Source organism: Spermophilus citellus (genome assembly GCF_964194105.1).
Source record: "Spermophilus citellus genome assembly, chromosome: 17".
NCBI lineage: Eukaryota > Metazoa > Chordata > Mammalia > Rodentia > Sciuridae > Spermophilus > Spermophilus citellus.
In genome coordinates, this window is record NC_138199.1 from 28515757 (window position 1) to 28540309 (window position 24553).

A 24553-nucleotide genomic window follows, 5' to 3' on the forward strand; every position below is an offset into this window, starting at 1 on the left:
TCCCTCACAACTGAGATTACAGGTGTGTGCTATTGCCTGACTCTAACTCAGGTTTTCTTTCTTTCTTTCTCTCTCTCATTCACCCTATGTCAGCTTTACCACTGAGGTCTCTCACAAGTTGCTAAAAGTTGCTGATGCTGTCCTCAAACTTGTGATCCTTCTGCCTCGGCTTCCTTAGTCACTGTGCCCTGCTCTAATGCAGGTTTTAATGACATGGTTCTAGAGTTTGGGATAAATCAGAGCTTTCCTATAAGATTTTGGGGTATATTGTGGTTCATATTATTTCTTTTGCTGGTGTTAAAAGGATAAGAATGACTCTAATCTTGAGAGTGCCCCAGTACTGTGTTGTAGGAATTTAGGGGGTATTAAGAAGCTGCTTATTCATGCTAATGCTGTTAGTACACTACCTAAAGTAATGGTTAAATTCCCAAACATGGGAGGGCTAAGAAAAGTTTGTTAGGATCTAAACACTTGGTGGGTATGATGGTATATGCCTGTGATCCCGCCTCAAGAGGCTGAGGCAGGAAAATGCCAAGTTCAAGGTGAAGTCTTGGCGATTTATTGAGACTATTTATAAAAAATAAAACAAGCGTTGGGGATGTAACTCAGTGGTAAAGTGCTCCTCTTAGTCTCCAGTACCAAAACCAAAAACCAAATGACTAAATTTGCTGAGGCTGCCTCAGCTTCTCACTGGGGTTATAGGTGTGTGTGTGCCACTGCAACTGTAACACAGATTAACTAATAGGCAAAATGTCTAAATTATCATTGTCCAAAAGAAGGTTCACAAATGGCTAATAAGCACATGAAAATGCTTAACACATTATTGCCATCAAGGAAGTGCAAATCAAAAAAACAATTGGGGTACAGCTCAGTAGTAGAGGTCTCAACCTAGAATGGTTGAGGCCCTGGTTCAAATCCCCTCCCCCCAAAACACCAGTGAGATACCATTTCAAACACAATATGATCACTTTAAAAAGGGGGTGGGGTACAAGTGTAGATGAGGATGTGGAGTTTAGAATCCTCCTACATTGCACAGCCCCTGTAGAAAACAATTTGGTGTATTCTTCCACAAAGAGTTAATTATACTCTTAGTTATGTACTCAAGACAACACAAAAAGTTTTACATGAGTGTTCATTGCAGCATTATCCATAATAGCAAAGTGGAAATATGTCCCATTATCTGGTGAATGGATAAATAAAATGTGGTATATTTACATAGGTAAGTAAAGTATTAATACAGTGTGGATGAACCTTGAAAATATGCAATGTGAGAGAATCCAGTCACCAAGTACCACATGCACAGTTCTAGGTTATACAGATTTATAGAAACTAAATAGATTGATTTTTCTCCTCACCCCAGTAGTTGGATTTGGGGGTAAATGATGTTCTGGGGTTTTTCTTTTAAAAGTGAGGTAATGGTTGTAGAATTACATGAATATACTAAAAACCATTGAATTGTACGCTCTAAATGTGTAAATGGTTATAGTATGTAAGTTTTATCTCAGTAAAGCTGTTATTTAATGAAGGGATAATTACTGCTTCTATAGTTTTACCACATAGTACTCTTTGCATTGTTTTGTCACTAATGAAGGTAATTATATAGTTGAATCTAGAATAGTAGATTTATCACCGTTTTAAATACATTTCCCCTTGTATTATAAAATACTAAATGTTCATTGTTGGGTATAGGGCTGTAGCTTAGTGCTTTATGGCTTGCTCAGTTTGTACAAGGCCCTGAGTTCTGTCCTTAACACCACCCCCCAAAAAATGTTGAAATTTTGTAATGCACAGCAAAATGAAAAATAGATTTAGATTTAATCATTTGGAATAGTATCCAGAAATCACTGGTAAAACTTTATAACATTAGATAGTTGTGTTTAGTTTTTTTCATACATAACGCATAACCTTGCAATAAAAAAGAATAATGATAATTTCTGGTATATCTGGGTTACTTTATTTTATTAATACTTTGTACCAATTTGGAAAATTGAATTACTGGTTTTCTCAGGTATGTTTAATTTGTTGGTTTTTGAATATAAGCTAGAATGGAACTGAACTGAACTCCATTGCCTCCAAATTTAGTCTTTGTGCTGGGCACACACCTGTAATCCCCAACAATTTGGGTGGCTGAGGCAGGATTGCAAGTTCTAACTTCAGCAGCTTAGTGAGGCCCTGTCTCAAAAAATTAAAAGGACTGGGGTTGTAGCTCAGTGGTGAAGCACTCCTGGATTAAATTACCAGTACCAAATATAAATTAACTAAGTAATTTGATACAAATGGAATCATACAATGTCTTTTTTCACTTAAAAGTGTTTTTGATATTTACCTTAATTATCTTTCAGTTTTAAATAATCTGTAATATAGGTGTGTACCACAGTTTATTCATTTCACTTCTTGATGCACATTGAATTATTTTCACATTTTTTTTTTGGTTAGGAGAATCAGGTTGCTATTGACATAATGCAAAAAGTCTTTATGAAGATAATGTTTTCATTTCTTGTGGATAATACCTAGAACTGTGATTGCTTGGTCACATAATGGTTATTAAAAAAACAAACAAACCGCTGAACTGTATTCTAAAGAGCTTTATTGCATCTTTTTTTTTTTTAATAATTTATTTTTTTAGTTTTCGGTGGACACAACATCTTTGTATGTGGTGCTGAGGATAGAACCCGGGCCGCATGCACGCCAGGCGAGCGCGCTACTGCTTGAGCCACATCCCCAGCCCCGCTTTATTGCATCTTAATACTTCTATTTTCGATTTTTTTGGGGGGGTGTACCAGGGATTCAACCAGGACCACTTAACTACTGAGCCACATCCCCAGCCCTTTTTAAATTTTATTTAGAGACAGTGTCACTGAGTTGCTGAGTTTCAGAGTCTGCTTTGAACTAAAAAATCCTCCTGTCTCAGTCTCCCCAGCAACTGGGAGTACAATTTATACACCACTGTGCCCGGCTGAAGGGATGGTTTTTGAGGCATTTTCCTGGGGTTGCACATTTGGAAGACTTCCTTATTTTTACCATACTGTTAAACAGTGAAGGTGCTGTCATTTTACCTATTTGTTAATGTATGCTTATGCTTAAGGAATTAATATATGCTTGTTTAAAAAAAAACCAGATTTTTATGTCTCATCACCAAAAATTCTGAATCTGTAAACATGGAGAGCCACTTGATAATGATGGCATTAAGTCTTTTCTAAAAGCATCATTTTTGTTGTTAATACATTTGTTTGGTATTATTGAGCTGTTTTTGGTTCTTTGTTTTCTCGTAGTATTTTTTATGTATTGGGATATTCCAAAGATTATTTGGGCCCTTTTCTTTGCTTGCCACCTAGTGGTAACAGATAGTAACCATTAGCGATTTACCAGTGAATGAATTCTTAGGTAGATTATGCTTTTCTAAAAGGAGGGTTAGAAACATCAAAAGTTTGCAGGGTACCATGACACAGTGACTCAGGAGGCTGAGGAAGGAGGATTGCAAATTTGAGGCCAGCCTCAGCAATTTAGTGAGGCTCTACGTGACTTAGTGAGACCATGTCTTAAAAGAAAAGGAAGAAAAAAAGAATTGGATTATAGTTCAGTGGTAAAGTACTCCTGACTTAAATCCCCTACCCCCACCCCAATCACAGGTTTGTACTTGTGACTCATGTGCTCAGTATACTTTTGTTGTTTGAATGAATCCCCCCTTCCTCTTGAGATTTTGGTAGGTTTTTTTGAAATACAGTTCAATTTGTAGTTACTTGTAAGGCAACATGTTTTAGAACATGTAAACTTTTTTTTTTTTAATGGGGTACTGGGAATTGAGCTCAGAGGCACTTTACCTACAAGCTACATCCCCAGATCTCTTTATTTATTTTATATATTTTTTAATATTTATTTTTTTTATTTAAAGGTGGACACAATACCTTTATCTTATATTTATATGGTGCTGAGGATCAAACCCAATGCCTCACGCATGCTAGGCAAGTGTTCTACCTCTGAGCCACAACCCTACCCCGTTTATTTTTGAGACAGAGTCTTGCTAATTTGCTTGGGACCTCGAACTTTGGTGATCCTTCTGTTGTTGGGATTTCAGATGTGTGCCACTATGCTTGGCTAGAGCCTGTAAATTTTTAATCTTTTTCTCAAACTGCCAGCCTGATTACTTTGACTGGAGAATGGATAGGTGAGTATTCTTATTTAATCTGAGATGCCTCCAAATCATAATATAAATCATACTAGACATTGCATGAAGTTTTCCTGATTCCATATAACTTATGCTCTATATTCTCTTGTTGGCTCTTCTATTTTTTTTTTTAGAGAGAGAATTTTTTAATATTCTTTATTTTTTAGTTTTTGGTGGACCCAACATCTTTATTTTTATGTGGTGCTGAGGATCAAACCCACTGCCCTGCGCATGCCAGGCGAGCGCACTACTGCTTGAGCCACATCCCCAGCCCTCTTCTAATTTTTTATTATTTCCACAGCACTAAGAATTGAACCCAGGTGTGTTCTGCCACTAAGCTACATCCCCAGTATATTATTATTTTATCATCATCATTATTAATTTATTTATTTATGGAGACAGGATCTTGCTAAGTTGCCAAGGCTTACTTTGAGCTTGACTGAGATTGACTTCGTTTATACATGCATATATATGACTTCAGTCAATCTCAGTAGATAAGATTATAGGTGGCTTTTTCCTGGTCCTGCTGTCCCATTAGTTTTTATGATTATGAGGTTATTTTTGTTAAAATTTCTTTTTTGTTAACATCAAGTAGGTGCTGTTGATTGATCCATGATTGATCCACAGGGTCCATGTGCTCTTCTGTTGATCTATACACATAGCCCCTATTTTTGTTAAATATTTTTGCTCTTGCTTTCTGTTAACTTGGCGAAGGGAGTGGGCACTGTGAAAGAGATGTTAACAAAGATTTTTAAGTTTGTATGGACTGATTTTTTTTTCTCCCATTTAGAAATGGTGGAATCAATGAAGAAAGTAGCAGGGATGGATGTGGAGCTGACAGTTGAAGAAAGAAACCTCCTATCTGTTGCATATAAAAATGTGATTGGAGCTAGAAGAGCTTCTTGGAGAATAATCAGCAGCATTGAACAGAAAGAAGAAAACAAGGGAGGAGAAGATAAACTAAAAATGATTCGGGAATATCGGCAAATGGTGAGATGGTTGCATTTTTCAAGGAAAATGATTGTTATTTCTTACATGTAGAAGTTGACGTTGGGTTAATTTGTAGAATTTTGTTACATTCTTCTATTGAAAGTCTTACTTGAATTAGTCAGCTTCTTTTACTGTAAGAAAATATTTTAGGTAATTAAATTATAAAAAGGTTATTTTGGCTCATAGTTTTAGAGGTTCCAGTCCATGATCAGGAGGACCCAGGCCCTCTGGTAAGTGTGTGGGATTAAATAAATGTGTCCTGACTTTTGCCTTTTATGTTTGTGTTTATAGTTTAAAAAAAAAATTCTCCAAGAGAAAGGAGGCTTGTTTTTTTTTGTTTTTTTTTGTTTTTTTTTTTTTTTTTTAAGTGGCGTAAGTCTCAGGCTTATGGCTGTAAGTAATTTGGCCTTAGACATTGAATATTTTAGGTCATCCTGTAGCACACATTGAATATTCATCTTTTTATTCACCTGAATTAGAAATTACAGCTACAGAGTATTTCAGGACTACAAGCATGTGCCCTGGTCTGGCTGTGTATAGTTTTGATCAGAGCACAACTAGAGAACAAATTTAATTGTTGCTTTTATTATAATAAGTATTAAAACATCATTGACAACATTTAGGGGCAATTTTGTATGTCTCTTGTGTGCCACACAATTTGAAACATACTGTCACTCTCCATATGGAGTCTTATTCTAGTCATTTTTAAAAAATATTTATTTTTTAGTGGTAATTGGACATAATACCTTTATTTTTTTAAGGTGCTGAGAATTGAACCCAGGACCTAGCATCTGCAAGGCGAGTGCTCTACCACTGAGCCACAACCCCAGCCCCTAGTTATTGTTTTTTAAACAGAAATTATCAGAGGGTTTTGGATTAAGAATTGTTTCATGAGGTTATTTTAGATCATGTTCGTTTATACATGCATATAAAGGTGGGGCTTGGGATGTATCAGTGGTAGAAATTTGCCTAGTATGCTTTAGGTTCCTAGGTTCAGTGTCAACAAAATAAATAAATAACCCTGAAAAGGTAGATATTATCTCAATGTATAGATGGCAAAAACAGGTTCTAAGTGTTAAATAACAGATTGAGGTAACATAGAATGTAGTGAGTTAGGGTTGGCATTACACCCCCACCCTCAAATATGGTGAAACAAATAATATGGGTTGGCAGTAGACAAGTTTGAACCAGAGGGCTGAGGAAATGAGAAAAGATGATGAAGAAAAATGCTATGAGCTAGTTGTGGGATTTTGTCTAATGAGTGAAGGGAAGCATGAATTGAGCACAATAACTGATAACTTGAGAATATGAAATCAGTAGACTGGAGGTTTGCCCACTCTCTAAATAGGAATAATGAGTTAAAAAAAAGCAAAAGAAGAAGTTATAGGCTAAGAGTTGGAATATTAGAATTTAGGATACAGCAACACAGTTGAGGTTAAGGTCATAGATAGAGATCAATGAATTGTTTATTCTGGGCTTGGTGGTGCATGCCTTTAATTCCAGTTATTCCTAGAGGTTGAAGTAGGAGGAATGCAAGGCCAACCTCAGTCACTTAGATAGTATCTCAAAAAGGGCTGAGGCTGTAGCTCAGTGGTAGAGCATCCCTGGATTCAATCCCCATTACCACAAGCAGGGAAAAAAAAAGGGCTGTGCTGAATGGAACATGGAAGATAATACCTTGGTGCAGTATCAGTTATTGGAGAAGTAGGCTATATATATTTCATGAATGTGGGAAAGGGCCTGGAGATTTGCTTTGGAGTAATAAAAGCAGTCATATCCAATAGGCGAGGATTTAAGAGAACTTAGAAATCTTCATACTCCTAGGGCATTCTCTACTTGAAAATTATCAGGCAGGTACTTTATTCAGAAGACAGCTAGTTTTACTTAGGTTAAGGTCAAGACTAGGAGAAGAGAAAGAGGGAGAATTCTTTATTAATGCAAAGGAGATCAAACTAGGAAGGTTTAACAGTATTACTGAGAATTAATAGGAAATTGATGACAAGATGATCATGTATAGTTGGGGGGTACTGTGTATTTTTGGCATTATAAATTGATAAGAAATGAGTGGCAGTATTTACTTTGGCCTGCAGATTTTTGGTGCCATAACTGTTTGTGAATCACTTCCACTAAAGTGATTGGTTCTTGGAATATAGTTAGGAATGTGAGTATTGAAGATAAACTGTCGATTTTTTTTTTTTTTTTTTTTTTTTTTACTTTGTACCCTGTCTGGGTTCATATATTAGGGGAATTAAATCCAGGTTTTGATGGACAAGGCAAATTGCAGCCCACTTGAGTTTTTGTTGTTGGACTTTAGGATAAGTAAGGAATCTTAACTTCTCTTTTTCCTCTGTAAATGGAGGTAACAGTTGGTAGTTCACTAAATGCCCAGCATTTAAAAGCAACTGGTGTTAAATTATTACTGGCAATTCTGTTGCTGAACTGAGAGGTGTGGGGTGTGTAAGTACACCCTTAAGGAATAGCATTCAGAGAGGAAAAGTTACAGTTAATAATCTGGAGACAGTCTTTCTGTAATTTTGGGTCAAGAAAGGAGGAGGTTTAAGAGAGGGGTGTGTTCTATTTTATACTAGACTTTCCTTCCTTTTTTTTTTTTTTTTTTGTACTGGGCATTGAACTCAGGGACACTCAACCATTGACCACATCCCCAGCCCTATTTTTTTGTATTTTATGTAGAGACAGGGTCTCAACTGAGTTGCTTAGCATCTTGCTTTTGCTGAGGCTGGCTTTGAACTTGTGATCCTCCTGCCTCAGTCTCCTGAGGCGCTGGGATTACAGGCATATGCCACCATGCCCGGCCTAGATTTTCCTTTCTTAAAGCCAGAGGTAGGTGGTCAAATGTGTAATACTTTATAGAATTTCTAGACTTAATCTGATTTTTCCCCCCCACCCTTCCAGGTTGAGACCGAGCTAAAGCTAATCTGTTGTGACATTCTGGATGTACTGGACAAACACCTCATTCCAGCAGCTAACACTGGCGAGTCCAAGGTTTTCTATTATAAAATGTAGGTTCCATACTAGAAGGGAAAATGTAAGATTAAAAGTTGGCCTTAGAATCATGACATTTTTTCTACATAGGTTTTCAGCTTTTGTTTTAATAAATTATTTAATGTTAGAAGGTTATATGGGAGGAGTGATTCTTAAAACTTAAATAGCTTGATATTCATTTGCAGATTTCACTGCTATTAGAGAATTGATTTTAAGATGATCAGTCTATTATAAAAAATATATTGGCTTTTGCTTTATTTACCTTCTTTTGCTTTGGGATTCTTCTCCCATCTATAGCTTACACTTCACTATCTATCCATCCATCCACACACCCCCACACCCCTGGAATCAAATGTGTGTGTGGGGGGGTGTCTCACATGCAAGTCAAGTGCTCTAGCACTGAGCTATATCCCCAGCCCTTTATTTTAAGACGGAGTCTTAGTAAATTGCTTAGACTGGCTCCAAATCTGCTATCCTTCTGCTTCAGCCTCCTGAGTAGCTGGGATTATATGTAGGGTCCACCACGCCCAGCCCACAGTGCAGTTTTAACCATTATATAGAAACATTTTTTTGAGGGCTGGGGATGTCAATAGTAGAGCACATGCTCAAGGTCTTAGTGCAAACCCAGTACCACATGGAGGGAAAAAGGAAGCATTTATTTCATGATCAAGGAGACAGATCTCTAGTTCCTCATTCCGGGTTTTTAAATGCTTTTTTTTTTTTAATTGGGCTATATATTTTATTTTATATATTATAAAAATTTTAAAGTTTTTCAATTTCAAATGCATTCCTAATTTTGGTTTTGTTTTGTTGTAGGAAAGGGGACTACCACAGGTATCTGGCTGAGTTTGCCACAGGAAATGACAGGAAGGAGGCTGCAGAGAACAGCCTAGTGGCTTATAAAGCTGCTAGTGATATTGCAATGACAGAACTTCCACCAACGCACCCCATTCGTTTAGGTCTTGCTCTCAATTTTTCTGTATTCTACTATGAAATTCTTAATTCCCCTGACCGTGCCTGCAGGTAAGTCATGGAGGAGAACAGAAGCTCTCAATGTGAAGTGAAAAGGTTCTGGAGGAAGAGATAGATACTTATTTTGTTCATTGGAACCATCTTTGTAGTCTTAGTCACATGAATTCTTTTGGTTCTTGCTGAAACTGTTGGGGTAACAGACACATAGCAGTTAATAATCATTGTGTTGATTGTTTCAGATCTGTAGATCTGAATTGTAGATTCAAAAGATTTTAGCATAATGTGTGTGGGAAAGGAATGAGGAATTACCATTATAAAATTAATTTTTGTATGTCACCTTTTAGTCTTTATGGGCATGCTTTTAATTAGTTATTTTCTGGGATTGGGGATGTAGGGCACTTGTCTAGCAGACATAAGGCCTGGAGTTTGATTCCCAGCACCTCTAGGAAGGAATTATTATTCTCTTATTAGTTGAATATATTACTAGTATTTTTAGTCTTAATGAAAACAGTTTTCAGTGTCATTAATGTAAGCTATTCTCTTGTTTTTACTTTAGGTTGTTCCTAGTTTTTGATATTGTAGATATAAATTTTAGTGTTTTTGATTATTATAGATACAGATTTCAAAAATTGTGGTTAAGTACACATCACATGAGTTTTTATGATTTTAACCATTTTTAAGTGTACAGTTCAGTGACATTAAGTATAGCCACAGTGTTGTGTAACTGACTTTCTGTTTCAAGACTTTTCATCAGCACTCTGCTCCAGTTTCTCCTCTAACCCAGTTCCAATTGCCCAGGCTTGCCTTGAACTTGGTTATCCTCCTGTTTCAGCCTTCTGAGGGGCAGGGATTATAGATGTAGACTACACACCTATCTATTTTATTTTCTGCTTCTGAATTTGCCTGTTCTAGGTACCTCCAATACTCGGTATCATAATATTTGTTCTTTTCTGTATGGCTTATTTTATAAGCATATTTTCAAGATTTATTCACATTATAGCATGTATCTCTACTAAAGTCCTCTGTTTTTTTTGAAGCCAGGGCTTTGGGCATGCTGGGCAGGTGCTTTACCACTGAGCTACAAAGGACTTCAGGGGTTTGAAGGGTACCCCTGAAGTCCTTTTTGAGGCTGAATGTTCCATTTATAACACATTTAGTTTATCTTTTGATGACTAGTTGTGTTTTGTTTTTTGGTTTTTGTCTTTTTAAATAATGCTGTCATCATCAGCATAACAAGTATCTGTTTGAATCCCTATTTTTAATCCTCCCTAGAAGTAGAATTGATGGGCATGGTAATTCTGCTTCAACTTTTTGAGGAGTCCAACCTCTTCTACAGAAAGTGAATCATTTTTCATTCCCATCAGCAAAATTTGAGAGTTCTATTTTCTCCATGTTTTTACTAACACCTGCTGTTTTTTTTTTTACTTTTATTGTTTTGGTACTATGAATTTTGGACCTAAGGTGCTCTATCTATTGTTGAACTATACCCTGGCTTTTTAAAATTTTTTATTTGTTGAGACAGGGTCTCCCTAAGGTGTCCATGCTGGCTTCAACTTAAGAATCCCTCTGCTTTGGGCTGGGGTTGTAGTTGAGTGGTACAACACTTGCCTTGCATATGTGAGGCACTAGGTTTGATCCTAAGCACCACATAAAAATAAATAAAATATTGTGTCCATCTATAACTAAAAAAAGAATCTCTCTGCTTTAGTCTCTTATGTAGGTAGAATTATACTTTTGTACCACTGTGCCCAGCTTGATACTACTTTTTGACGTTTAAATGTTTTTAATCTGATGAAATCAAATTTATCAATTTTTGAAAAATTTCCCATGCTTTGTCATGTAAGAAAATAAAATCCAGGGCTGGTGATACAGCTCAGTTGGTAAAGTGCTTGCCTTGCCTCACAAGGCCCTGGGTTCAATCCACAGCTCTTTAAAAAAAAAAAAAATCCACCAAGTATGGTGGCGCATGTAATCCCAGTGACTATTGAGGCTGAGCCAGGAGGAATGCAAAAGTTCTAAGCCAATCCTCAGTACCTTAGCAAGACCTTTTCTCAAAATGAAAACTTCTGTGGCTGTGGTTAAGTGCCCTGGTATTTAATTCCCAGTACTCTCCGCACCCCTGCCCACCAAAAAAAAAAAAAAAAAAGCCATGTTCAGATCCAGTGCCATGAATGTTTTTATCCTGTTTTGGTTTTTTCTCTTCCAGTATTTCATAGTTTTAGATTGTAAGTTTCTAGGTCTTTGGGGTGTGTGTGTGTGTGTGTGTGTGTTTGTGTATACATACTTGTGCTACTGCTGGTGGTCCTACTCAGGGCCTTAATGTGTGCCAGGCAAGGTACTCTTGTACATCCCCAGCCCTTTGATCCCTTTTTTTTTTTAGTTAATTTAAATTTTTTTGTAATAATGCAAGAGTTCATTGTCATGCATGTGAATATCTAGTTTTCTTAATAACATTTTGTTGAAGTTGCGTTTTGTTGTTGAATGATTTTGGTACCCTAATTTATGAAGTTAACTGACAGTTATGTATATGACAGTTTTCTTCTGGGCTCAGTTCTATTGTTTATAGCTTATTTTTGTTAGCTTCTTTGCATGCATTTTAAGAATAGTTTTTTTTAAAGGTTTTATTTATTTTTTTGAGAGAATTTTTTTTAATATTTATTTATTTTTTTTTTCGTTTTCGGCGGACACATCTTTATTTGTATGTGGTGCTGAGGATCGAACCCGGGCCGCACGCATGCCAGGCGAGCGCGCTACCGCTTGAGTCACATCCACAGCCCAAGAATAGTTTTTTTGTTGTTGTTGTTGTTGTTGTTGTTTTGTTTTTGTTTTTTTAGTTCTTGGCGGACACAACATCTTTGTTGGTATGTGGTGCTGAGGATCGAACCCGGGCCGCACGCATGCCAGGCGAGCGCGCTACCGCTTGAGCCACATCCCCAGCCCCTAGTTTTGTTATATTACAAATTGTAAAGTCTTTTTGATTATATGTCATAGGAAATTTTATTATTGGTGGTGCTGCTGGAGAACACACACAACCTCATACATGGTAGTTATTCTACCACAATCTCTCCAACTTTTTTGTTCTTGAACCTGGGGCATTGTACCACTGAGCTTACTCCTCAGTCCTAATGAGACAGGGTCTCATTAAATTGCTTAAGGCCTCAATAAATTACTGAGGCTGGTCTAAAACTTGTGATCTTACTGCCCCAGTCTCTCCAGTCACTGGAATTATAGGCATGTGTCATCCTGCCTGGCTTCCTCACTTTTTTGTGTGATATTGGTGATTGAATCCAGTGGTACTCTACCACTAAGCTACACTCCTCAGTCCTTTTTATTTTTTGAGAACAGTTCCCCTAAGTTGCTGAGGCTGGCCTTGAACTTTGTGATCTGCTGCGTCACCCTCTGGAGTTAGTAGAATTACAGGCATATGCTTCCACCCTCAGCTTCCTATTTATTTATTTTATAAAAGTTTTCATAATAAATATTATAGCAGTAAAAATCCTTTTTTTTTCCTCTTTTCAATGGAAGTGATTTAAAGAATAAGGAATGGAGAGAGCAATTAAATTTAACTTTTAGAAGTAATTTGTGTGTGTGGTGTGTGTGTGAGATTTATAGGAAAACATTAAGCCTAAAGTTCCCTTTATGCTAGTGTACAGTTTTACTACAAAGTTCCTGGGTATTGTCTTGAGACTTTCTGTTGCTATAAAACTTAAGTAATTGAACCATTAACTAGAACTTGCAAAAATGCTTTTATTATTTTGCATATATTTTGATGGTGGTTTCTCTTGGAATTTGTACATGTTGTTAGCCTATATAGAATTAGGTCTGTATATTGTAGCCAGTGGTAAGATGCTTGCAGAACGCATAGTAAAAAGTAGTGCTCAAAGTATATTTATTCCAAATTAATTCTTCTTTTTTAAAATAATGTTTTCAACATCCATTCGTGTTATAGTATTTGTCAGAACTCCACCTCTTTATTTAGGTGGTGCTGAGGATCAAACCCATCACCTCGAGCATGCTAGGCGAGAGCTCTACTGCTGGGCCACAACCCTAGCCCCCCAAATAATTCTTTTTAAAAAATCATTGTTACCATTATTCAACTGGAAGGGTAAGATTGATATCTCATTATTTTTGCACTGTTAATTTTTGTAATACATGTATTTAATTTTAGGTTGGCAAAAGCAGCTTTTGATGATGCAATTGCAGAACTGGATACACTGAGTGAAGAAAGCTATAAGGACTCTACACTTATCATGCAATTGTTACGTGATAACCTGACACTATGGACTTCAGACATGCAGGGTGATGGTAAGTAAACTTTCTGTAGTTAATTGTATCTGAGTTGCTGGATCATTTTACTCATTTTTAAAATTTCTTTGTTTTTTTAACATTAAAATATAACATAAATTCAGAGCCTGTCTGCTACCAAATATCAATTACTGCCTTCATAGGAAATGGTACCAAAGAAAAGCATAGAGATAAAAGACATTTAGAATAGGGGGATCTTATGTTAATATTTAAAGATTTTAAAGTTTTGTCTCTAATTAAAAATGTTTTGTTAAACTTAGTTTACCTCTTTCACAGTTCTTTGAAGGCTGAGGGAAAGAGGGATGGGAGAGCAGACAATTTCATCTTCTCAGATTCAGTTTGGGGAGGTAGAAGTTAATTGTATTTCAAACTAGATGGTATTGTTAGCTATTTTTGATGTACCTTTGTTTGGAAATCTTTCATCTAAAAAGGGACTTATTTTCCTCCTGAAGTCTGTAGAGAAATGAAATGTTTTGTTCTTGGGTATTTATTTAAGGGGTTTGATGGAGTTTTACTTGGAAAGGTTTTCAGTTCCACACAGTAACTAAGAGTGTTTTATAAAATTTAATTGTGATTGAGGGAATGTGTACAAATCTTTATTTTAAATGTGGAGATCCAAATTTGTAATGTTTATTTTGCTGGCAATTGAAACTCATGCTCTACCACTGTGTTACAACCCTCTCCCCCTATTGAAGGTGGACTGGAGAGAGGACAGTGTGATATGACCATTATGAGATAGTTGTATGGTTGCTGGTGATGGTGGTAAAGGGTTAGAACATAAAGTGTGTTGACAGTTTTAGCTACAGTTTCTAAAGCATCCAAATTGAAGTATATGTTATGTTGCTTGAGGATGGCTATATCGTCTGTTGGCCAAACACACATGCTGTGATGTCTATGTATTGGGGTATATATATATATATATATGTTGTCAGTTTGTTTACTCTGCAAAGATTGAATTAAATTTCTGACTTAGGTTATGGTACTAATATGAGAATGAGGTAATTTAGCTTCTAAATTCTAAAGCTCCTGTGTTTATGAAGTTTTCATGTGTTTGACTAGGTCTGAATTAATAAGATTTGAAATGTAACTGACTAGAACAAATTCAGAGGAAGCCAAGGGTGCTTTTCCAAACAAAACTTCAGAAAACCACTATTAGTTCTTTGGAACACAAAACTAGTTTCCCATATCTAAACTACAATGACTTCAGGTTCCATCTAGCTTAAAATTCTATGGTTTTTTGACAATAACTGTTAGAAAGAATGGCCAGTTGCCCACAGCTCGGTGAATTAGTATTTCTGTGCCTCTTTGAGGGAATAAAAGGGAAAGCAAAATGAAAAGGAAAGCATGTGGAGAGTTTGGTAAGCAGGAACAATTGCTGCTTTCCTTTAAGTAAACTCTACTCCTCCAATCTCGGGACATGTTTTTAAGGCTGAAAGTAACAGAGGTGACCTGGGTTGAAATGCCTTTTTAAAGACACTTGATGCCAGACCTTACAGTATCTAAGTTGCTAGATTTTCCAATTAAATATAAATTAAATTTATATTCTCTAATATACCTATAGCTCATTCTCACAGATAATTAAGAGTTAATTAGTCAAAGTAGACTATATGTCATCATTCTATTTTTATACAGAATGTTAACTGTCATATTTGGGTTATTGAGTATGGTTTTATGAAGTGGACCATCTTAAAATTGGAATATCTTCTTTAAACTATTTTCATGATAGGAAAGATTCTTTGTACAAAGATTTCTTGTGACATTTTAGCATAGGTTTTTCTTTAATCCTGAAAGTTAGTTTTAGTGTTCTCCCCTTCTTCCTCTAAACCCCCTCGAGCCTTGTTTTCACTGTCCATAGTCCTGTTGGCATTCTGGTCTTCTGAGCTCCCACTGGAATTGGCCAACTTGCACCGCTACACATTTCAAAATTTCTCCAATTCCAAAAAGTTCCAGAAGTTGTAAACCCACGTGGTCAGGTTTGTCAACAGTAATCCCCACTGCTGGTACCAACTTCTGTTTTAGTTAGCTTTTTTTCCTCTGAGACAAAACCAGAACAACTATAGAGGAGGGAGAGTTTTATTTGGGGGCTTATGGTTTCAGACGTCTCACCATAGAAAGCAGACTGGGCTCAAGGTGAGGCTGAACATCATGGCAGAAGAGTATGGCAGAGGGGAAGGAGCTCATATGATGATCAGAAATCAGAGAGTGAAAGTTATTTTTAATCTGGAGAAATTCAGTTGTTTCAGTTCCTTATTCAGTCTATAATTTGAACAGTTGATCAAATTTAGTAAAAACAGTATTTTTATTAGTTATTACATTTTTTGTTTAAAAATGCTTATAGTTAAGGAGCATGATAATATTAACAATGAAAAAAAAGATTGTTAATATTGTAGTAAGCTTAAATTATTAAGGGCATTAGGAAATTTTTTACCACTTTTGCTTTAAAAAAAGTATAGTACTGTATGTTCTCTTAGGTGATTTGTAATAGATTCCATGCTAAATATAGAATTACTATCATGAAATTTGTGATTTTCCAGAATGTTACTTGCATTTAGTTTATAAGTATTATTTAGGTGGTTTTCTCCTTTATTTCTGGCTGTGCAAAGTAGTGTCATGAAGGATTTGAATTGAGCGTTTCTAAAGGAAGAAATGTATGCAGTTTACTTACATGCTTTTATGTCTTGTTACTACAGTGTATGTTAATGTCTGTCCCAGTGTTTTGGAACATAGTTCTTTAAAGGGATCACTGCCCTTTCCTCTCAGGGTGATTTCAGTCCTTTTCTCTAAGAGGACTGTTTCATACAAAAGAATATGTGTGTGCTATCTGTTCCTCCAAAATCTAGAAGGAATAGGCACAGAAATACCTATCACTTTTCTGTGTACTTTATAAAAGGATATTATTTTCTTAGAAGTACAAGGAAGGATTAGACAGATTATTTCTTAGAGGGCAGTATATACAAAGTGGAAGTTCAAAATCTGACTCCTCTTGTATCATTGATGTTTTCCTTTGTCCTGCTCTCTTGGTTTATTTTTCTTGTAATGTTGCTTTCATATGATTGTCTCCCTCCCTCTCTCCTTGCAATATAGATTCCTAAAGGAAAATCCAACTCTTCCTTTCCTAAAAACTCTACTTTGTAAGTCATTATCATGGCACAGTGAATTTTGCTTTCAGTTTGGGTTCTTCACTAATCATGCCTGCATATTTATCATCTTGTTGCTTACAAACTGCCTGTTCTACATTTCAAGGTGCTAAACTTTCTAAGATGTCATCGGCCTGCTACCCCTGCCTATGTCTGGTTGGGTGTGACTTACATGATGATGTGATTTATATATGTGTAGGACTTTTCTGCCAAAGTTATTTGGAACTTTTGGCAAATCTAATGATTGCTTATGAGTAATTAAGAGTGTGTCCTAGGGTTAACTTATATTGGCAATATATTTCTGTTAGAAATGAGAGTGAATGTGAATGCTCCCATGATGTTTCCTGAATTTTGAACACAGGAACAATTTGTAGAATGAATCTTTGGGGGAACAGCTGGGTGTCTTTTGAGTTCTTTTTTTTTTCTTTGCATATTTTTTTCTGTATTACAAGTCAAAAAGTTTTGATGTTCTTGAGGTATCTTGAGAGCCACTTTATCAAGCCAGATGTTTTTATCACAGGAGATTTGAAAACTACCATTACTTAACTCATAATACTATAATAGCACTTATTGCTTATCACAGAGGTCTTTAAAAAGATTGAGATGTTCTCAGTATAAATACTTCATATTTATAGACATTCAGTATTAATTTGTCCATTCTAATTAAATAATGAGCATTATGAATGAGTAGGTTGTGATCTGAACATTTTATGATTATTGATTGATTTAAAAAATATTAACTCTGTGGTGGCACACATCCCAGCTACTTGGGAAGCTGAGGTGTATGGATCACAAAGTTCAAAGCCAGCTGGGGCAATTTAGTGAGATCCTGTCCCAAAATAAATAAAATAAAAAGGACTAAAGTTGTAATTTAATAAAATACTTGCCTAGCTTGTGCAGGGTCCTGGGTTCAATCCTAACTACTCCCAACCTGACCCCACCCTCAGATGTTTAGAGTGTGTGTGTGTGTGTGTGTGTGTGTGTGTGTGTGTGTTTAAATTTATTTTTATGTGATACTGGGGTTCAAACTCGGCCTTGCATGTGTTAAAAGCACATGTTCTGCCTCTGAGCTCTGCCTCCTGACCTCTGGTTAATTGATTTTTTTGAAAATTTAGTTTGATTGAAACTAGTAACTCTGTAGAAGTTATAAGTGATTTGTTTAAAGTACAAAAGAATGTAATTTTACCTGTTTGTTCCTTTTATTATTATTATTATTAAGCAAAAGCCTCTGCATGTTTCTTTATTATGCCTGATTTGTTTAATGCTTATTAATAGGAAGATGTTCCTCTAGTGAGTAAGACTGGCTTTGTGTTGCATGTCATGGTGCAGTTGAACTCCTCAGGCTAATTGTCATGTTCAAAAAGAAGAGAATAGCATGAGAAAACTGGTCCAAATGCCCTTCTTTAATAACCTCAATGGTCTGGTTTACTTTGAGCATGCTGTTTCACTCTGATGTGAGGAATCTGATGATAGATTGATGTATCTGGCCAAGAGAAAAATTGTTAAGTGTTCATTTACAACAACAGAATATCCCCCACCAAACACCATAGAACTCCTTTGGAGCATTTTATTACTCAGTTCAGTTTTTGAGACATTTCTGATATGAATTTCTGGGTAAATTAGATTTTGCACCCCCCCCCCCCCAAAAAAAAGCAAAATACTCTTGGTTTAAAAGGGGTGAGGTTATTGAGAAAGAGTATTTTGACCCAAGATATACATAAAAGCTTGAAAATTATTTTAAGACTATGATTACTTTGGCTGTGTACTTTTAAGAGCTTCTTTTAAACATAAAATCATTGATTTGTGCATCAATTTCTTTTTTATGACTATTGACCATTTCAGGACCGTGATTAGCAGCCCTTCTTAATTTAGACATTACTCAGGTATGAAGGATGATAGAAGTCCTTTGCCTGTCTGTGTTCAATACCGATGGTATCAAATATGTCTCTTTTGACTTGGAACAACAACTTTATGAATATTATAGCTTCATGAAATATTGTCTTTCTTCTTTACAGGTGAAGAGCAGAATAAAGAAGCGCTGCAGGATGTGGAAGATGAAAATCAGTGAGACATAAAAGCCAACAAGAGAAACCATCTCTGACCACCCCACTCCTCCCTGTCCCACCCCTTGGAAGTTCCCCATTGTCACTGAGAACCACCAAATCTGACTTTTACATTTGGTCTCAGAATTTAGGTTCCTGCCCTGGTTCCCCCCCCCCCCCCATATTTTTTGTTTTGTTTTGTTTTTGTTTTGTTTTGATTTTTTTTCTTTTTTGTTTTTGTTTTTTTTTTTTTTTTCCTTTTTTTTTAAACCGTTTCCAAAAGTTCTTAAAGGCAAGAGTGAATTTCTGTGGATTTACTGGTCCCAGCTTTTAGGTTCTTTAAGACACTAACAGGACTGCATAGAGGCTTTTTCAGCATTACTGTATTGTCTCCGTGCCAGAAGTGGCAAGATCACCATTAGAAATGGAAATTATATTTGAAAGCCATTAAACTTCTAGGTGATGCATCTGAGAGATTGATTGATCACACTTTAGAGGCATATGTGGTATCATTTTTTTTTTCCTTTTTCTAATTGTTTGAATTTTATACCAATGTTTAAACTTAATTGGGTGTTAGCTTGAGGTGGTTAAAAGGTTGTTTTGGGGGAGGTTTGTTGTTATGGTTTTGCTGTAAAAAGTGTTTCAAATTGTGCTGAAATGTTGCTGAAAAGCGTGGTGCTGGTAACAGTTCAACAATCCGTGGCTGCTCATTCTTGCCTACTTTTTACTCTCCCTCTGAAGCAGGTTAGCATTGAAGGTGGTATGGAGAAGCCTGCATGCGTGTTCAATTCTTTGTTTCTTCTCCTTCCCTTTTCCCCTGCCTCCCCTACCCTCCTTCGCTCGCTCAACCTCTTTTGTTCAGTATGTGTAACTTGAAGCTAATTTGTACTACTGGATATCTGACTGGAGCCACAGATACAGAATCTGTATTGTTCTTACTGAAACACAGCATGGAATTAACATTAAACTTAAATAAAACAAACCTAAATTAAAAATGCCAAATATACTGCGCCTCCATCCTTTATACTTCTAAAATAAAATCTCTAGTTCAAACACATTGACAGTATTACATTTGCCTGAATGTGAAAAAATTTCTCCTTTTTTCTTCCATAAATTATTTATCTGTCACCCAAAGATGTATATTTTGGAAAAAGAAATACTGCCTGTAATCTGGTTGTGAAGAACACTAAATAATCTTTTTAAGTCAATTGATTACATGTCCTGTCTTCCAAACCAGTTAGCAACCCAGTATGTTGATCATTAAAGTACAACATGAGTATTTAACACAAGGTGTAATTATCGATCATTTTCTATGACGGAAGGTTGGGTTGTGTACAACCAAACAAGGTTGAATGTGCCAAAATAGTTCTCGTTGGGATGACATATACTCCTCCCTGAAAAGGTCAGTGGCAGGTGAAGAAAAAATTCATTTTCTCTGTTATCCCTTACCAGAAAGACTCGTAAGTAGTTTCTTACAGAGGTAGTTTATGCATCAGTGTTTACATTATATTGGTCATTTTACATTGGGCAGTTAGATCTCTTCATTTTAACATTGATGTACACCTGAACTGTATTTTTAAAGTTTACTTTTGGACAAGTTATTTCCAACCTTGCTATTATGAAAGGTACTGCAGTAAATACCCTTGGAATAGTTTCTGCTTAAGTATTTGCATCTGTAAGATGCATTTCTAGCTTTCCTGTGTCCTAGAAAACATTTTTTATTTGGTACATGTATTCTTAACCACATTTGACTTTTTTTCCTAAAATGACACATTGACATAAGTATACTCCAGGCCTCAATTCTTAGTAGCTAAGTTTTAGGATATTAAAAAGATGGGTAACATTCTAGTAGTTTTTATCTTAATCATCTGCCAGCAGTTAGAAAATATCATTTTATGAATTGCTTTTCTCATCAAATGGTTGGAGACATTTGTATACAAATCATTCTCTACTACCCATTTAGAGCAGCCTGGGAGGTTTTCAATTTGATTTGTTCTGTTTCCAACACAAGATGGCCAGATACCGTTGCATTGAAGGCCAAAATAGGAATTCATAAAATTCTGTTGCAAGTTCTTAAACCATTCATAGCATGCAGGTTTTGTAGACTGTCTCCACACTGAAACTAATGCCTGATTCATGGACATAAAGGGACCAAGTAAACAGAATTAGTGATTTTAATTTTTGTTTTTAACAGAAGAGTCTCTTATGTACTCATATCTTGTCAGGTTGGCTTGTCAAGTGAGTTTGCTTTGTGAAAGGATTAATTTAGTTGGCTGTGTAGCCTTTATGTAGTCAGAAAACTGAGGAATCCTCTAGCATTTTTTCAGAGGTGGCAATTTTAGTTGAGAAAGAAACCAATAAAGGTAATAATGCATGGAAGAGGAGGTAGGTACAGGTTTTTTTGTTTTATTTATTTTTGTGTAGGGTCTCACTGTTATCCAGGGTGGTTTAGAACTCAAAACTCAGGCCTTTTGAGTAGCTGGGACCACAGGTGTGATCTACCATACCCAGCAGGTGTTTAGATCCCTATCAAAATTTGTAAGGTAGGCAACCAGGGAAGACTGCAGAAAGTGCCTAGTCCCTTCCATGGCCTAGAATTGTGGGCTGGAAAGTTTGGGAGTTTCCCTTGAAGTTTCAGTGCTTGATTTAGTCATCTTTCAGGATCATTTAAGTAAAAACTTCTTACAATCATAACTTGAATGCAACTAGTTTGTGTTAATTACAGGTCCTGTGGTATTTTGTCTTAAAATGAAGTTTTAACCCCGAAATTTTCTAAAATATTAGGTGTACTAATAAATGAGTGATACCCTTGCTTGTGTTGTGAAATGTGTGGCTTGGAAAGCAGATTTCTAGGATTATATTTTGTTGCTTATAGGAAGATGAGAAAGAACTTTGAGGGGGTTTGTTTTTTGGTACTGTGATTGAACCCAGGGGTGCTGAACCACTGAACCACATCCCCAACTGCTTTATATATATATAATTTTTTTTTTTAAGAGAGAATTTTTAAATCTTTATTTTTTAGTTTTCGGTGGGCACAACATCTTTGTATGTGGTGCTGAGGATTGAACCCGGGCCGCACGCATGCCAGTCAAGCGCGCTACCACTTGAGCCACATCCCCAGCCCCCTTTTTAATATTTTATTGAGACAGTTTCACTGAGTTGCGTAGTGCCTTGCTAAGTTGCCTAGGCTGGCTTTGAACTGGAGATCCTCCTACCTTAGCCTCCTGAGCCTCTGGGATTGTTTGTAATTTGTGTGTGTGTGTGTGTGTGTGTGTGTGTGTGTGTGTGTGTGTGTGTGTTGCTGAAGATTAAAGTTCTTAAGTTAGCTGTTTCTGATTCTAGGATAGTAGACCAGCATACTGAAGAGTTGGGATGAAGAAGACCCCTTTTGTTTTGAAAACTAATAACTGTTGTTAAAGGGATTCTATGCAAGCACCTTTAGAAAAGTGATCCCCAGTTCTAACCCGAATCAGGAAATTAAATCCGATCTTTTCTAAGATTTCATTGAGTTTACTAGGCTTGTAATTGATACACCTAATACTTTGACATTGAATGTCAGCTGTGTACCAGGTAGGAATCTGGCACATAGCACAGAAATAATCAGATGAGGGGCTGCAGTTGTGGCTAAATGGTAGAGTGCTTACTTAGCATGTGTGAGGCACTGGGTTCAGTCCTCAGCACCACATAAAAATAAAGGTATTGTGACCATCTGCAACCCCCCCCCAAAAAAAAAAAAAAAGTTGCCTCTGGTTTGCAAATAGGAAAGCTGAATAAGAAAAAACTTGCCCAAAGCAATGGAGATAACGATTCAGTTTTTGTATGACTAATGACTAAAGAGCCTGTGTTCAACCATTGAGCCATTTGTTTTATTTAGAGACAGTGTCTCTGTTCCTTGCTAAGTTGGGGATGCTGGCTTTGAACTTGTGATCCTCCTGCCTCAGCCTCCTAAAATGCTGGGATTATGGGTGTGTACCACCATGCCTCTCCTGAGCTTTTCTTTATCAAAATTCTGTTTTGTTGAAACATTTTAATCTAGAGTGATCATTAAGGGGCTGGGGATGTGGCTCAAGTGGTAGTGCCCAGGTTCGATCCTCAGCACCACATACAAAGAAAGATGTTGTGTCTGCCGATAACTAAAAAGTAAATATTAAAGTTAAAAAAAAATAGAGTGATCAAAATATCTTAACATTTCTGAAACATTGTAATGTGTGTATGAAGTGGCCTATACATCAGAAATGGGGAAATAAAACAAATTTATTTAGGACTCTTTAAAAAAATTTCTTTAAGTTGCAAATGGATACAATACCTTCTTTATTTTTATGTGGTGCTGAGGATCGAACTCATTGCTTCACACATGCTAGGGAAGCACTGTACCAGCGAGCTACAACCCCAGTCCTATTTAGGACTCAAGGTGGCTCCTAAAAAAAAAAAAAAAAAAAAAAAAAGAATTTTTTATTAATTTAAGATTGTTTTTAGCCAACTTTTAGTCTAGCTTATTGTGGGAATTTTTTTGTTGTTGTTCTTGTACTAGAAGTTGAACCCAGGGGCACGTTTCTACTGTGCTACATTCTTAGCTGTTTTTATTTATTTTTAAAATTTATATTTATTGGTACCAGGAATTGAACCCAGGGCACTTAACCATTGAGCCACATCCCCAGCCCTTTTATATTTTATTTAGAGATAGGGTCTTGCTGAGTTGCTTAGCACCTCACTTTTAAAAAAAATGTATATTTTTATTAGTTGTTGATGGACCTTTATTTCATTTACTTATTTATATGTGGTGCTGAGAATTGAACCCAGTGCCTTACACATACTAGGCAAGTGCTCTACCACTGAGCCACAACCCCAGCCCAGGACCTCGCTTTTTGCTGAGGCTGACTTCAAACTTGGGATCCTCCTGCCTCAGCCTTCCCAAAACGCACATGCCACCATGCCTGCTTTAACTTGGAAATTTTAAAACACATGATTTTGGTGGTGTTTTTAAATTTTTTTTTTAATACCACCTGGAGCAGTTCTTCCAATTTCAAATAATTTCGTTTGACCCAATAGAGCCACAGTCCATAGAAATAACTAGTGATGACAGGTTGTCAAGTAATCTCATTGCTCTGTCAGTTTTCTTACAGTGTCTTCAAGGTCAAACTCATTTGGGGTCGTTTTTTTGTGACTAAAATGTAATACATTTTACTAAAGTGTTCCTAGGTTGGCACATGAGCTCATTGCTAGGTGCAGGTATAGGCCTGCTATATGTAAAAAGGAGCATTTTTTTTTTAATAAAGATTCCTTGTTTATTTTTGTGTGTGTTTTTTATTTTATTTATTTTGTGTGTGTGTGTGTGTGTGTGTGTGTGTGTGTGTGTACCAGGGATTGAACCCAGTGGCACTAAACCGCTGAGCCACACCCCTAGCCCATTTAGTATTTTATTTAGAGACAGAGCCCAGCTAAAAATTCCTTGCTTTTTGGCATTTGTTTCTCACAACTGAAGTTAGGAGTGTGTCATTTTACAACAAGGCAATATGAATCATGTCCAGGAATTTTCTTCCTCTGTCCCATATTACTTGTTTCTGATCTTTATATATAATTTATATATATATAAAAGTGTGGGGAGGTGCTGGGAATATAGTTTAGTTTTTAAGTACCCCTGGGTTCAATCCCCAGTTAAAAAAATTTGGACGCTATTAAGTTTGGGATAAGGCTGGTTTTGAGACTACATTATCTTTCCCATTAATGGCACATCTGTAGCCATGATCACAGGCTACAATAAATACCATAGTCCCTTAGAATTTAATTTTGAGATTATTTAAGGAGCCAAACAAATTATAAAATATCAGGCTACCATTAAGGAACTATAAGCCAAAACAGAGAAAAATTTTATCCTGATGTGAGGATTTAGAGAAACTTTTTTTTTTTTGGCGGGGGAGGGGGAGGGGTACTCAGGGTCA

The 24553-nt window shown here is 36.3% G+C and overlaps 1 protein-coding gene across 2 annotated transcripts in view; it reads left to right on the forward strand.

Annotated features, from left to right (window-relative positions):
* YWHAE (tyrosine 3-monooxygenase/tryptophan 5-monooxygenase activation protein epsilon) overlaps positions 1 to 19616 on the forward strand; it is a 39590-nt gene extending 19974 nt beyond the window's left edge. For both annotated transcript variants that reach the window (XM_081270275.1, XM_081270274.1), the window contains exons 2-7: positions 4956 to 5155; positions 8069 to 8175; positions 8975 to 9181; positions 13299 to 13435; positions 16520 to 16566; positions 18588 to 19616. In XM_081270275.1, the coding sequence (XP_081126401.1) occupies positions 4956 to 5155; positions 8069 to 8175; positions 8975 to 9181; positions 13299 to 13435; positions 16520 to 16527 (659 nt within the window). In that variant the 3' untranslated portion in view covers positions 16528 to 16566; positions 18588 to 19616. The remainder of the gene's footprint in view (positions 1 to 4955; positions 5156 to 8068; positions 8176 to 8974; positions 9182 to 13298; positions 13436 to 16519; positions 16567 to 18587) is intronic.
* The last annotated feature ends 4937 nt before the right edge of the window (positions 19617 to 24553 follow it).